This window comes from Triturus cristatus, chromosome 3_2 (assembly GCF_964204655.1).
Source record: "Triturus cristatus chromosome 3_2, aTriCri1.1, whole genome shotgun sequence".
NCBI classification, from domain to species: Eukaryota; Metazoa; Chordata; class Amphibia; order Caudata; family Salamandridae; genus Triturus; species Triturus cristatus.
The window spans coordinates 1,127,927,725-1,127,941,488 of NC_140584.1; the positions used below are offsets into that span (position 1 = coordinate 1,127,927,725).

The 13,764-nt window shown below is 45.6% G+C and overlaps 1 protein-coding gene across 3 annotated transcripts in view; it reads right to left on the reverse strand.

Moving 5' to 3' along the window:
- The window catches only part of RAP1GAP2 (RAP1 GTPase activating protein 2), a 964,048-nt gene that overhangs the window by 342,123 nt on the left and 608,161 nt on the right, over positions 1-13,764 (reverse strand). For all 3 annotated transcript variants that reach the window (XM_085649926.1, XM_085649925.1, XM_085649924.1), the window contains one exon: positions 10,258-10,467. In XM_085649926.1, coding sequence (XP_085506052.1) covers positions 10,258-10,467 — 210 coding nt within the window. The remainder of the gene's footprint in view (positions 1-10,257; positions 10,468-13,764) is intronic.

A 13,764-nucleotide genomic window follows, 5' to 3' on the forward strand; every position in this document is an offset into this window, starting at 1 on the left:
ACAACCACAACGCATGCGTGCATTTCGCAGCACACATAACGGCATAACACTGACACCACACACACACCGGTAAATGTGAACCGGTGGTTGCAGGTGGCACTCACCGGCACTCATTTTTTAGGAGAAAACCTTATTTTTCCTCAGCATACCTTTATCCAAAGAAGAGAGAGAGAATTATACACAAGCATTTGCAATGCAATAGGTCTTGCATTTACGCGAGTTTGAGCTATTGACATTGCAAATGACAATGCCTTTTTAATTTTTGTTTTTGTTTTTAAAACATAAATAAAAGGCTTTGTCATTTACAATGCCAATAGCTTAAACTTGTGTAAATGCTTGTTTGTAGTAGCAACTGGTGACACTGGATATCCTCAGGAAAATAGACTGAACAGGTGTCTCACTTTACTTTTGTGTGTAAGTACATAGCCCACATACAATTTTCACATAGAAGTCCGGCCAGCATAATTCAACTAAGAAAATGACATTTATTTCACGAGGAAAAAAAATATACAATGCTGCCTACTTCTAACTGCTATCGAACAGCATCGCATGTTACAAGGGACACTTGACAGCAATGGGCATATTCAATCAACTTCCTTACTCCTTTACTGCATTGTTTCTCTCTTTTTTTTGCCCTTCTTCAGTTGCCTCCATCCTTGCTTCTTCCCTTTCCAGCTCTCTCTCCTTCTGTCTTCCGTCCCATCTCTCTCCCTACTGCTTTTTTCTGTCCCTTCTCTCTGGACGCCCTTCTCTCTTCTGCCTCCAGTCGTTAACTAGTGAGGCGGTGGCCACCATCCCCTCCCTGCGGCTGCCACTCAAGCTGCCAGTCTTGCTTGATCGCCTTCAGGTGTTGTATTGGTTGTGGAAGGGGCGGGTGCTGATGCAAGGGACTCCCAGTGGGCTCTTGGGGGGGGGCAATCTGGTATCTGCCCTCTCGGACTGAGCTGAGGAAATAAGCCATCTGTCAGAGAAGCAGAGGCCCCTGACTGCTGCCTCTGCCTACAAGCAGGGAGGTGGGTACTTCCTAGAAAACTCTCTAAAAGCAACCGTGGGCGAAGGAAAACCTGGACTGGATTCTGTGCCGGTTGTGACTTGGGGATGAGGTAACGGACTGGATTTTGTTCCACCGTAACCTCTTTGTAAGAGTTCACTGGCGAAAAATGCTACGTCACCCGGAATGAACTGTTGGTAAAAGTATTTTTAATTACACAAACCTTGCCTTAGGGGGTTACAATGGACCAAGCCTAGTCACATGTTTTTTGCCCAAGACACAAGGAAATCAAACGATTTGCTTGACAGGCGCTGCGATCTCTTGCCTCTATGAAAACTATACCCGCGCCCCCAGTGCCCTGTCATAATATCCGCAACCCCCCGTGCTCGCGAGTCCCCCTGTCTTCACTCGCTGTGCTGCTGCCAAGCTGTTGAAGTAGTCAACTGTATACTTGCCGGTCAGAGAGGGCCTGGGCAAAGCCGGCTTGGCACCGCACCGCCCACTCGCTCGGAAGTTACTTAGCAGTGCGAAAGCCGGCGGTGGCCAGGCCAAAAGAGTGTAGGGGCAGGGCAGGGTCCAGGGGGTGGGATGGAGCATGGGGGGACACTCTGGGGGATCAGAGGGCGAGAGATGAGCACCGGCCATGGAGGCACGGACTGCTAGGGGGCGGCACAGAGCACACCGACATGGCTACGGGAGAAGACCGACTCTCGGGACTCTAGACGCGACGACGAGAAAAAAAAAGAAAAATGACGCAGCGGCATTTTCGGATTCGGAGGCGTTATTTTGTTAATGTTGTTTGCCTCATATTTGTCGTGGACCACAACTCAAAATATGGTAAATTACTACATTCAATATCACGGAAGGCGGCACTCGCGTCGCCTTTCGTACTGCTTGTTAAAACATGACGGCCTTTCCCTCCTTGCAAAAATCACGACTGAATTATTAGCACCGCCCAACCACCAAACCCTCCCCTCGCCCCTTCCTTACAAGATAATAAACCGCCTTTAACACCAGCCAGCGTGCGGCAGCGGCAATTGTGAGGCCTGCAACTCGTGCGGAGTCTCACAGTATCCCACACTTTCAGAGACAATACAGCTGCCGCACATGCGAGGAGCCTCGTTTTAAAAACCTCACATGTCTGGGCAATCATCTGTGTAACTAACATGACACCAGCTCCTTTGATTCCCGCGCGCAACTCGTGATGCGTGGACGCTCGCGGCTCGTGTTTCAAGACACAGGGTCACCGTCAGCTGATTCGTCAGTTCGCCTTCGCTATTTCTCGCTGCTGCTTCTGAGGTTATTCACAGCAGCGTGCGGGGCCGCCGGCAACAGAATCAGCACAATTTGGGGACGCTTTTTTTTCTGTGTTGGAAATAGAAATATTCTGCTGCCTACCCGTGATAATGTCTATTTCTGTCGCTGTTACGGTGACTCTTGAAAAGAACGCTTTAAATTAACAGCAGACATCTCACGCGATGAAGTGCAATTAGTAAAAGCGATAGCGTGTGTGCGCGGGAGCAACGCCGGGGCACCACCGCCTTTCTCCGAGGCACAGCAAAAATGCCTCGGAGAAAGGGAGCCTCATTTTCGGATTTGGGGGCGTGTTTTGCTGTTGTCTCCTCCCTGAGACTTCTCGCAAAAAACACGCCCCCCGATCCGAAAAGGACGGGGCTTCAACGGAGTGACTGGACCTCTTCTCCATTGGCTGGCCAGCATTTAAGAGGCCAGCCAATGGAGAACAGGAGAGAAGAGGGGCGGGTGCAAGCCCCTCTTCTCAAAGTCACTCCAACTCATTAGGTCTCGGCTGCAGTGACTTTGAGAAGAGGGGCTTGCACCCGCCCCTCTTCTCTCCTGTTCTCCATTGGCTGGCCTCTTAAATGCTGGCCAGCCAATGGAGAAGAGGTCCAGTCACTCCGTTGAAGCCCCGTCCTTTTCGGATCGGGGGGCGTGTTTTTTGCGAGAAGTCTCAGGGAGGAGACAACAGCAAAACACGCCCCCAAATCCGAAAATGAGGCTCCCTTTCTCCGAGGCATTTTTGCTGTGCCTCGGAGAAAGGCGGTGGTGCCCCGGCGTTGCTCCCGCGCACACACGCTATCGCTTTTACTAATTGCACTTCATCGCGTGAGATGTCTGCTGTTAATTTAAAGCGTTCTTTTCAAGAGTCACCGTAACAGCGACAGAAATAGACATTATCACGGGTAGGCAGCAGAATATTTCTATTTCCAACACAGAAAAAAAAGCGTCCCCAAATTGTGCTGATTCTGTTGCCGGCGGCCCCGCACGCTGCTGTGAATAACCTCAGAAGCAGCAGCGAGAAATAGCGAAGGCGAACTGACGAATCAGCTGACGGTGACCCTGTGTCTTGAAACACGAGCCGCGAGCGTCCACGCATCACGAGTTGCGCGCGGGAATCAAAGGAGCTGGTGTCATGTTAGTTACACAGATGATTGCCCAGACATGTGAGGTTTTTAAAACGAGGCTCCTCGCATGTGCGGCAGCTGTATTGTCTCTGAAAGTGTGGGATACTGTGAGACTCCGCACGAGTTGCAGGCCTCACAATTGCCGCTGCCGCACGCTGGCTGGTGTTAAAGGCGGTTTATTGTCTTGTAAGGAAGGGGCGAGGGGAGGGTTTGGTGGTTGGGCGGTGCTAATAATTCAGTCGTGATTTTTGCAAGGAGGGAAAGGCCGTCATGTTTTAACAAGCAGTACGAAAGGCGACGCGAGTGCCGCCTTCCGTGATATTGAATGTAGTAATTTACCATATTTTGAGTTGTGGTCCACGACAAATATGAGGCAAACAACATTAACAAAATAACGCCTCCGAATCCGAAAATGCCGCTGCGTCATTTTTCTTTTTTTTTTCTCGTCGTCGCGTCTAGAGTCCCGAGAGTCGGTCTTCTCCCGTAGCCATGTCGGTGTGCTCTGTGCCGCCCCCTAGCAGTCCGTGCCTCCATGGCCGGTGCTCATCTCTCGCCCTCTGATCCCCCAGAGTGTCCCCCCATGCTCCATCCCACCCCCTGGACCCTGCCCTGCCCCTACACTCTTTTGGCCTGGCCACCGCCGGCTTTCGCACTGCTAAGTAACTTCCGAGCGAGTGGGCGGTGCGGTGCCAAGCCGGCTTTGCCCAGGCCCTCTCTGACCGGCAAGTATACAGTTGACTACTTCAACAGCTTGGCAGCAGCACAGCGAGTGAAGACAGGGGGACTCGCGAGCACGGGGGGTTGCGGATATTATGACAGGGCACTGGGGGCGCGGGTATAGTTTTCATAGAGGCAAGAGATCGCAGCGCCTGTCAAGCAAATCGTTTGATTTCCTTGTGTCTTGGGCAAAAAACATGTGACTAGGCTTGGTCCATTGTAACCCCCTAAGGCAAGGTTTGTGTAATTAAAAATACTTTTACCAACAGTTCATTCCGGGTGACGTAGCATTTTTCGCCAGTGAACTCTTACAAAGAGGTTACGGTGGAACAAAATCCAGTCCGTTACCTCATCCCCAAGTCACAACCGGCACAGAATCCAGTCCAGGTTTTCCTTCGCCCACGGTTGCTTTTAGAGAGTTTTCTAGGAAGTACCCACCTCCCTGCTTGTAGGCAGAGGCAGCAGTCAGGGGCCTCTGCTTCTCTGACAGATGGCTTATTTCCTCAGCTCAGTCCGAGAGGGCAGATACCAGATTGCCCCCCCCAAGAGCCCACTGGGAGTCCCTTGCATCAGCACCCGCCCCTTCCACAACCAATACAACACCTGAAGGCGATCAAGCAAGACTGGCAGCTTGAGTGGCAGCCGCAGGGAGGGGATGGTGGCCACCGCCTCACTAGTTAACGACTGGAGGCAGAAGAGAGAAGGGCGTCCAGAGAGAAGGGACAGAAAAAAGCAGTAGGGAGAGAGATGGGACGGAAGACAGAAGGAGAGAGAGCTGGAAAGGGAAGAAGCAAGGATGGAGGCAACTGAAGAAGGGCAAAAAAAAGAGAGAAACAATGCAGTAAAGGAGTAAGGAAGTTGATTGAATATGCCCATTGCTGTCAAGTGTCCCTTGTAACATGCGATGCTGTTCGATAGCAGTTAGAAGTAGGCAGCATTGTATATTTTTTTTCCTCGTGAAATAAATGTCATTTTCTTAGTTGAATTATGCTGGCCGGACTTCTATGTGAAAATTGTATGTGGGCTATGTACTTACACACAAAAGTAAAGTGAGACACCTGTTCAGTCTATTTTCCTGAGGATATCCAGTGTCACCAGTTGCTACTACAAACAAGCATTTACACAAGTTTAAGCTATTGGCATTGTAAATGACAAAGCCTTTTATTTATGTTTTAAAAACAAAAACAAAAATTAAAAAGGCATTGTCATTTGCAATGTCAATAGCTCAAACTCGCGTAAATGCAAGACCTATTGCATTGCAAATGCTTGTGTATAATTCTCTCTCTCTTCTTTGGATAAAGGTATGCTGAGGAAAAATAAGGTTTTCTCCTAAAAAATGAGTGCCGGTGAGTGCCACCTGCAACCACCGGTTCACATTTACCGGTGTGTGTGTGGTGTCAGGGTTATGCCGTTATGTGTGCTGCGAAATGCACGCATGCGTTGTGGTTGTGTTAACTATTGTGTTAGGATTATTTTGGATATAGAAATGCGTTTAAGCGTTGAGCACGGTTCCTTATGCCAACTAAGGTGCACTCATATGCAGAAATGTGTGTTTGTTGAAGTTTGTGTTTGTTTCTTGTGCGTGCTTGTGAGGCTGTAAGAAAATAAAACTTTATTAAAGATAATAAAAAGCCTAATGTGTATCCGTGCTTTGCGGCGAATGGCTATACCGGTTGTGTTTGTGTATTTAGAGCAGACGATTGTCACGCCATCATAAACACCTTTTAATAATTGTGTGTGTGTGTGTGTAGGTGGCTCTGTGGGTGGCTCTATTTGTCTGTGGGTTGCTCTATGTGAGTGGCTCTGTGTGGGTGGCTCTGTGTGTGTGGGTGGCTTTGTGTGTGTGGCTGTGTGTGTGGGTGCAAATGCAATAGGTCTCGCATTTGAGAGTGATTAAGCTATTGACATTGTAAATAACAATGCTGTTTCTTTATATGTTTTAAAAACAAAAACATAAACAAAAATAATGTCATGAGCAATGCCAATAGCTCTAACTTTAACAATGCCGAGACCATTGCATTGTAAATGCTTGTTAAAGCTTCGTAGTGTTGCAGGGTGCTCTACGTAAAATAGTTGCTCTCCACCTAAAACTTGGGAACTACCCAGGGTTTTCTGCTTTTGTTGCATAATTTATGCGCATTCTAATCCTGAAAGGGTATTGCTTTGACTTACGCGTGCTACTTTCTGTCCGGAGAAAGCTATACCTCTCTGATGCGCTCTGAAGAGAGTGAAACACGTATCAGGGGTTACTTTTAATAATGCCAGGTTGGCTTGGATGGTACTTTATCAATCCAAAGCATGTGCCTGAAGAGGTAAAAGACGCTTGTCAGTTTGGCATGGATGCCACTAGCTAATTCGATGCTTAAAGGCTTTGCTGCATAAATGGTAAAAGGCTTTGCCACTTTTCTATCTCGGCATGGATAGCACTGTGCTAATTGTATGCTTTAAAACTCTGTAAGAAAAACAGACAGTTGAAGCGAGCATTTTAAAGTAGCGTTGGTGTTGTAGAGTGATATGTGTACTTGAGTTGCTGTTAGCCTAAAACATGGGAACTACCGTGGGTTCTCTGCTTCTATTCTTGCAAACTTTTTGTGGGACTCTAAGCCCGAAAGGGGAGTTCTAGTTGGGTGTGCGTTTCCATAGGAAATTCTTTTTGGGTTTGCTAATAACTTTGGCGTTTTGTTTTTTTGTCTAGTTCTTCATGGAAAGTTTTGGGGAGATCTGTCAAGTAGGGGGCCGATGAAAAGGAGGGTCCCAAAAAGCTAAATTCCCTTGCATTTTCCATAGGCTTTTTAAAAAAAGATCTACAACCAAAACGGCTAAACAGATTTACACCAAATTTGACAGGTGGCTAGATCTTGGTCCAAAACATGTGCTTGAGGGACTCTCACAAGAGTCCTGTGAGCTCAACTTAAAAAAATAAAGCGTTCTGTTTGACCGTGGAGGGGGGGGGTTCCCTTGGGCCTCCTCGCTCACTCCCGTGGGACTGAGGGCTCTGATTGGCTGGCCGCACCATGAAAGAAAATATTGGGCCAGTCATTACAGGACTCAGTCCACAGTCCTGAGATTATTTTTTTAAGAATATGTAGGGGGCAGGGTAGGGTTGCCCTAGCTCTTGTACACAGGTCCCAAAAGGCCCCATCCCCCTGGCCAAAACAAAAACAAAATAGGCTGGGTGCAGTTTAGGATTGGCTTTACTTATGGTAAAAAAAAATCTTCAAAACACTAGAGAAATTTACTGAAAAAAGCAATGGTTAAAGTGACGTTATAGTTAGGTGAAAATTTCAGTGACAACGTAAAGTTTTAAACCAAAAAAAACACTGAAATGTACCAGGTATAGTTATCTCTAGTAACTATAACTTGTGCCCTACAGTAACTATAAGTATGCCCTCAACAAGCACTGCAAATTACCCGACATATTTTATTACATCACTCATGACCTGATCTGTTACACCATTGATTGTATTACTGATGACAGCTGACAGTGGCTTTTTGAGTTCAAACGTTACGTTTTCACTGCCATTTCACCTATCATGTCACTTTAACATTCATTTTTTTCAATGAATATATTCATATATATGTGTGTGTGTGTGTATGAGTGAGAGAGAGAGAGGGAAAGAATGACAGGTCATAAAACAGAGTGCAAAATTGGCACAGTGATTATTGTGCCAAATGTCAGGTGAAAATAACTGAAAAATATATGCAATAGAGTAGAGGTGTCGGCAAATATTCTAAGCTAGTTCTGGATAGTTACAAGTATCTAAAAGCATAATATATTCTGCGTGGCAACAGAGAGTGTCAAAATGTTTACCGCCTATGTCCTTTTTATGACGGAGTCTTCATGAGGATGGTCAAGCGGGGCTATTCCAGGGGAAACCATTGAGAGCTATTTGCGACGTGTTCCATGTGAGATGGCAACCTACGTAAGCATAGATCCCATCAAGCTAGATGTGTAGCATCAGCAGCGTTTGCGATAGCACCAAAAGTAAATAATATCCCAAAAAAGGTAACTCCAGAACCGAGCTATGCTTACATTGAAAGTCTTGATTAATTGTTCTATTTACCAATGTTTTTCAAATCAGTCATGATTACATACTCTGGGGCAGACTTACAAGCCCCTTGACCCTCTTTTACGCCGCTTTTGCGTCACTTTTGTGACTCAGCGGCGGCACAAAGCCAGGGCCATGGTGCGGGGTACTAACAACGTGACGCATCTGGGAGATGCGTCACGTTGTAAAGCCCTGTGCCACATGTAGGCGTTCCGGCGCTGGGTGAGTTCCGGCACAGGAACGCCTCCTAAAAGTGGCTGAGTGAAATCTACAAGATTTCACTCAGCGACTTTTAAGGCCATGCTGCGTCAAAACCCTGTGCCTGCTTGAAGCAGGCGTAAGGATTGACGCAACATTTAAAAGATAGGGCACCCCCGAGCCTTGCTGGAGCTGCGTCGCGCTTGCAACTCCAGCAATGCACAGCCTTTACGGCAGCAGATGCATCACGCATCTATCCATTTTTGCCCCATGGTTCGCCGCATTGTAAATGCGGCGCATCCATGGTGGCGGAGCCGTGACGCACAATAACTGGCGCATCCCTGCTGATATGCAGGGATGCGCCAGTTATTGTAAATCTGCCCCACAGTCTTTTCTAAAGTTCTACTTAATCATGCTCCTGATAACCAGACCAGACTGTCTCACCTCACCAACTCACCCTACACTTAAATCTGGCTTCTCACAGGAAACTGTAGCCTCAGCGAGGAGGAAACACAACACAACTCAACATAACACAACATAGCAAGGCACAACACTGTAAAACGCAAGACAGCCCAACATAACATAATACAACATAACATGTATTTGTAATGCAAGCGATAACTTGAGCAAATCTTTGGAACCAATGCAGCATAAAGATGTGTTTTCTTACATCTGCTTAATTCGTGGTACCAGGGCTGATGCAATAATTATTCTAGAGCACCTAGAATATACTGTATAACTGCTGTCTCACCACTTTTCACCCACAAATTTATTTGTAATAGTTAACACCAGCAAAAGCTGGGGGTGACAATAATGTGTTAATTTGATTACTGCATGTTCATCACATTTTTGGCAACTCTAAGGGGGGTCTTAATGTTAAACTTTATTTGCATCAAATAATAGGTTGCACTTTCTCAGCATCTTCATGTCATGAACGGCTACTGGACCACAATTTTTCTTTTTCGCCAATGCCAAACAGGTACACCACATTGGACCGCATTTAGAGTTTGGCAGACAGGGTACTCTGCCACAAAAAGAAGAGTAGCTCGTCCACCAAACCAATGGTTTGCCCACTCTAGTTTGAGTCAGGTGGACCATTATGTTCCTGACAATGGTGGCCCTGCTTGCCCTGCCATCAGAAACCATACACCGTGGCCTGAAGGAATTGTGGACATCTGTGTAGGTGCATCAAACCATCCACCCTATTTAGAGCGGCACACACCCCAGTGGTCCCAAACTAAACTAAAAAAATAGAATAATGACCTCAACCCCCCAAAGGAACAGTCCTGACGTGTCAGGGTCATCTATTTTTTTTTTCTTGCTTTAGGTTGTTTTTGTATTTTTGAAGTACAACAAAGTTTGCAGAGTGGCTGCCTGAACATCTCATCAAACGCTTAGTGATTTCAGAGGAGCCACCTTGACAACAACTACTCTGAGGACAGATCTCAAAATCTAGCTTGTGGCATTTCCTCCAGAGTCCTGGTGGAAGCGACCTCCACCACATGATAGTGGGCCACCTACCATTATCTAAATCTGGCCCATTGCTTATTCACTGCACATTAAAATACTTTTCAAATTAGTCCACAGACCTTCCGAGTATCATTGACTTTATCTTTGCATGCAGATTCCTGGTGTCCCATTAGAGGTGGGTGTAACTGGCATAATTCTTTCTAGTGTAATTACTTGTACTTAAAGCAAAATTACTCATAATAATGTGAATACGTGAGAAGTGTAATCCGGCATTTAGAGCTGCATCCTCACCCTCAAAAATGGGCGTAATTAAAAATTGGGCCCGGCCTAGTCCCATTATGATAATGCTTAGTTCTCAGTCACCCTGTGTTGGACAATGCAAAGTATGTAAAAACAATCCTCCACTTACCTTTCCCAAGAAATGCTTCCTGTAAGCCCTGGCCGATCCCTTACATTCCAGTCTGTAGCCGTAGGTGCTGGGACTGGGCTGCTCGTCCTCCTCTTCGGAGATGCTGCTATCAGAAGATGTTGGGGTGCCAACATTTTCTGGATCCTCAATCCAGTAGCCCCCAAACTGTGGAAGGATTATTAATGGGTATGTGGTTTCTTTCTCGAGGATCTGAAGAAGAAAACATCTGAAAGTTAATATTCTTGAAGTGGGAAAAGTCCACGTTCTGACCAGCAAATCAAAGATTTGATAGAGTTGAGCACTGATGAGAGGATCAAACAGTTGTGTCTGTATTCTTAAGAAGAAATGAGGCCGGTAAAGAATATGCTTTCTTATCTCTAGAGTAACCTTGTGCATAGTCTATAAAGACACTACATGGTTGTGCACTGAATTAGCGCACTAGATGTTTCTCACAGTACCAATTGACCAGACGCCTAAGGTCGCCTCTTCACAACAAACCTTCTCAGCAACAACACAACAACAAAAATCCATGGCCAATCATCAAGACTGAAAAGAAACCAGGAATTTACAGGAGAAACGAGTAAGCCTTCAGTAGAAGCCCACCCAGCCTCCAAACATGTTTCAAAGTTATGGATGGAGAACTTTTTAGCAAAGCGTGGCATTGGTAGGTCCTACATGTATGTTCAAACTTGTATGAGTAGCAGATTATAGAATTGCTCTGATTGTGAAAATGTGTGTATAGGAGTAATGTTGGAATATAGGACTGGTATTAACTTTATTCTTTGTTGTTCTTGCTCTTTCTAATGGCATGGTTCCTCTTCTGAAATGAATTCATGTTATCATCTTTGAAAACAAAGCAGACCACGGACACAATTTTCCTGATCTATGCGATATATAAATAAGTGGTGTCCAGGGAGTGGATCCATGAAAGATGTTCATAATACCCACATAAGATACATTTGCATATAATCATTCTAAATAGAACTCGTGTATTTAACCAGAAGGTGTCTGCAATACCCAGCATGAAGCCGGCCCTTCTGGGCCTACGTTGGACACTTGATATAAAGCAACATTAATCATCAACCATGGATGGAGCACATATTCCCCTCTGATCTCTGCATTCATTTCAAAAGACATGTCTTCTTACTTTGAATGAGCAGTGTTTATTTTCAGAGAGTTGATTTTGAGGATCATAAACAAACTAATGGGATGAAGGTGATTTAATGTTGTTTGTTAGAAACATTAAGCAAAATGAAGTACCCAAATAGGAACAAGGTGAGACCTGACTCTCCTGCTGCATTACCCATCATTGTGAACTGAGCAACTCTAAGAATAGGTAGGGGGCATTTATCAAAGATGGATGGATGAGGGAGATAATACCATTCAAAGTTCATAATTTTTCACATCACATGGATACATTGATACAGATTCAACCAAATATGAATAAACAAATGAGACTTAAGCAAGCACCACCATTTTATGGAGCTTTGCTAGAAATGCCCTCACAGCTGTACCTCTTCTTCCCCTAAAATGGGGCACGAGAATATAGTTCTGTTCTGACTCCTCCAGCCCAAACCCTGACATAGGGGCAATGTTTGTATCAGTGGGAGGCCCATTTCTCCACCAGGGCTACAAAGTGAATTACTCCATCGCCCTGACAGAGATGTCACTTGCCGACTTTAGAAATGACTGGCAAGCTATCGGTCATTTTTAAAGCATTGGCGGGAACCACCATCACGCAGTTCCTGTTAATCCTTTTAGCAGTTTGGTACTGGGCTCTGTCAACATGAAGGAGCCTTCCACCAAACTGTATACTTTTTTCTTTTTAAAAAGAGAATTAGAAAACGGGATTTTCTTTTAGAAAATTAAAAAGATAATGTGCCATCCCCATGGGGGTGATTTTGTATGGCGAGGAGGCATTTTTTTGTTTTTTACTGTCCCTTACCACCAGGGTTTGCCTGGCGGTGATGGACTGTAAAGAAACAAATATATGTCCACCCGCCCTAGTTGGGCAGATAGACATACATCCAGTTCTCTGACAGCATTTACTATATCGGGCAATGAAAGTTTGGCTACAGCCTACATTTAATTCGGACGGGCGCACCACTGTGTTGGCAGGGAGAGAGTTCCCTCCCTGCCAACATATAAACCGGCACCATAGTCTGTATCTTCACTTTTCTCCAAAGTACTGTGTTTTTCCCACCCTCCCTGGCCCAGGGCTAGGACCTACTGAACCTTTATGCATGTGGGGGGATTGCCCAATTGGAAGGCCGGGCCCACCAGAATGGGTGGGCTGTTAGGAGGTTCATAACTCCCTATCCCCTGCGCTTTGTGAGAGCTGCATTCTTGTAATGTAACACTTATTGCTAGATTCCCTAGAACGGAATTCCTGTTGTTTGCCAAGAATAACAAACAGTATGTACCTGGCTCCATGATAAGAATTTTGATGGCTTTGGAGTAGCATACTTTTGGCTCCAGCATTCTACGTTTGGTTAGGCCACATATATATATATTTACATTTGGCCTTATGTACTCATTGGACACTATAATACAAATGAGATATGGTGCACTAAAGGTACATAAAGTGCATCTATTTCGTGTTTTGTCATATATGTGTGTGTGCGTATTAACTGTTTCCTTCGCAGAAACATCTGGATTGTTGATATTAATCTTCTATAGGTTTAGATTGTAAGGTGGGGTGCTAAAATGCATTTAATGCAGTTAATTCTCCAGTGATTAGTGAGAATAAATCATATGGGTGTTCAATGCTTTCCATATAAATCGTGACCAGTTGTCATTTTTGCCTATTAATACATGTATTAAGTTATTGTGCCACATATAAGAGTACAGTACAAAAAGAGCTAGGCGCCAGAAGTACGACCCTTTCATTTAGCGCCTTGCAATTTGCGACTCATTGCGAATCGCAATTTGCGAGGCGCTAAATGAAATGTACAACAGTGTTATTACAATGTTTTGCGATTCCCAATGGGGTTGCAAATTGCGAGGCTCATTAATATTAATGAGCTTCTTGCAATTTGTGAGCCCATTGGGAATGCCAGCCCTCCCAGGGATGGTGGCCTGCTGGGCTCAGCAGACCACCATGTCTGGGGTCTGTTTTAGGTCTCGCAGACCTAGCCCTGGAGCGCGCATGCGCTCCTCGCTGTGCGAGGGCTTTCTGTCGTCAATACCTTTTCCGAAGGGGACTTGAAACCCCGCCCATCTTTTTGATTGGGTGGCATCATCCTCCATGCTAAACGCTGGCATCTGATTGAAAAGGAGGCTTCTTAGTACCTCCTTGTTACCGCCCTGTCCACATTTGGCCCCGCCCACCTGGACTGGATCCTCTACTTGTGGCATGATACTGTCTCCTTTAATTAGTGGGTGAGCACTTTCTTTTTGTCATTCTAGCTGAAGCGCGATGCTCTGAGTTGTATGTTTTTTTTAATTACGTTTTTTTAAACGTGTTCGTCCGACTTGCTCCAAGAGCGCCGTTGTTAACAGCGCTGT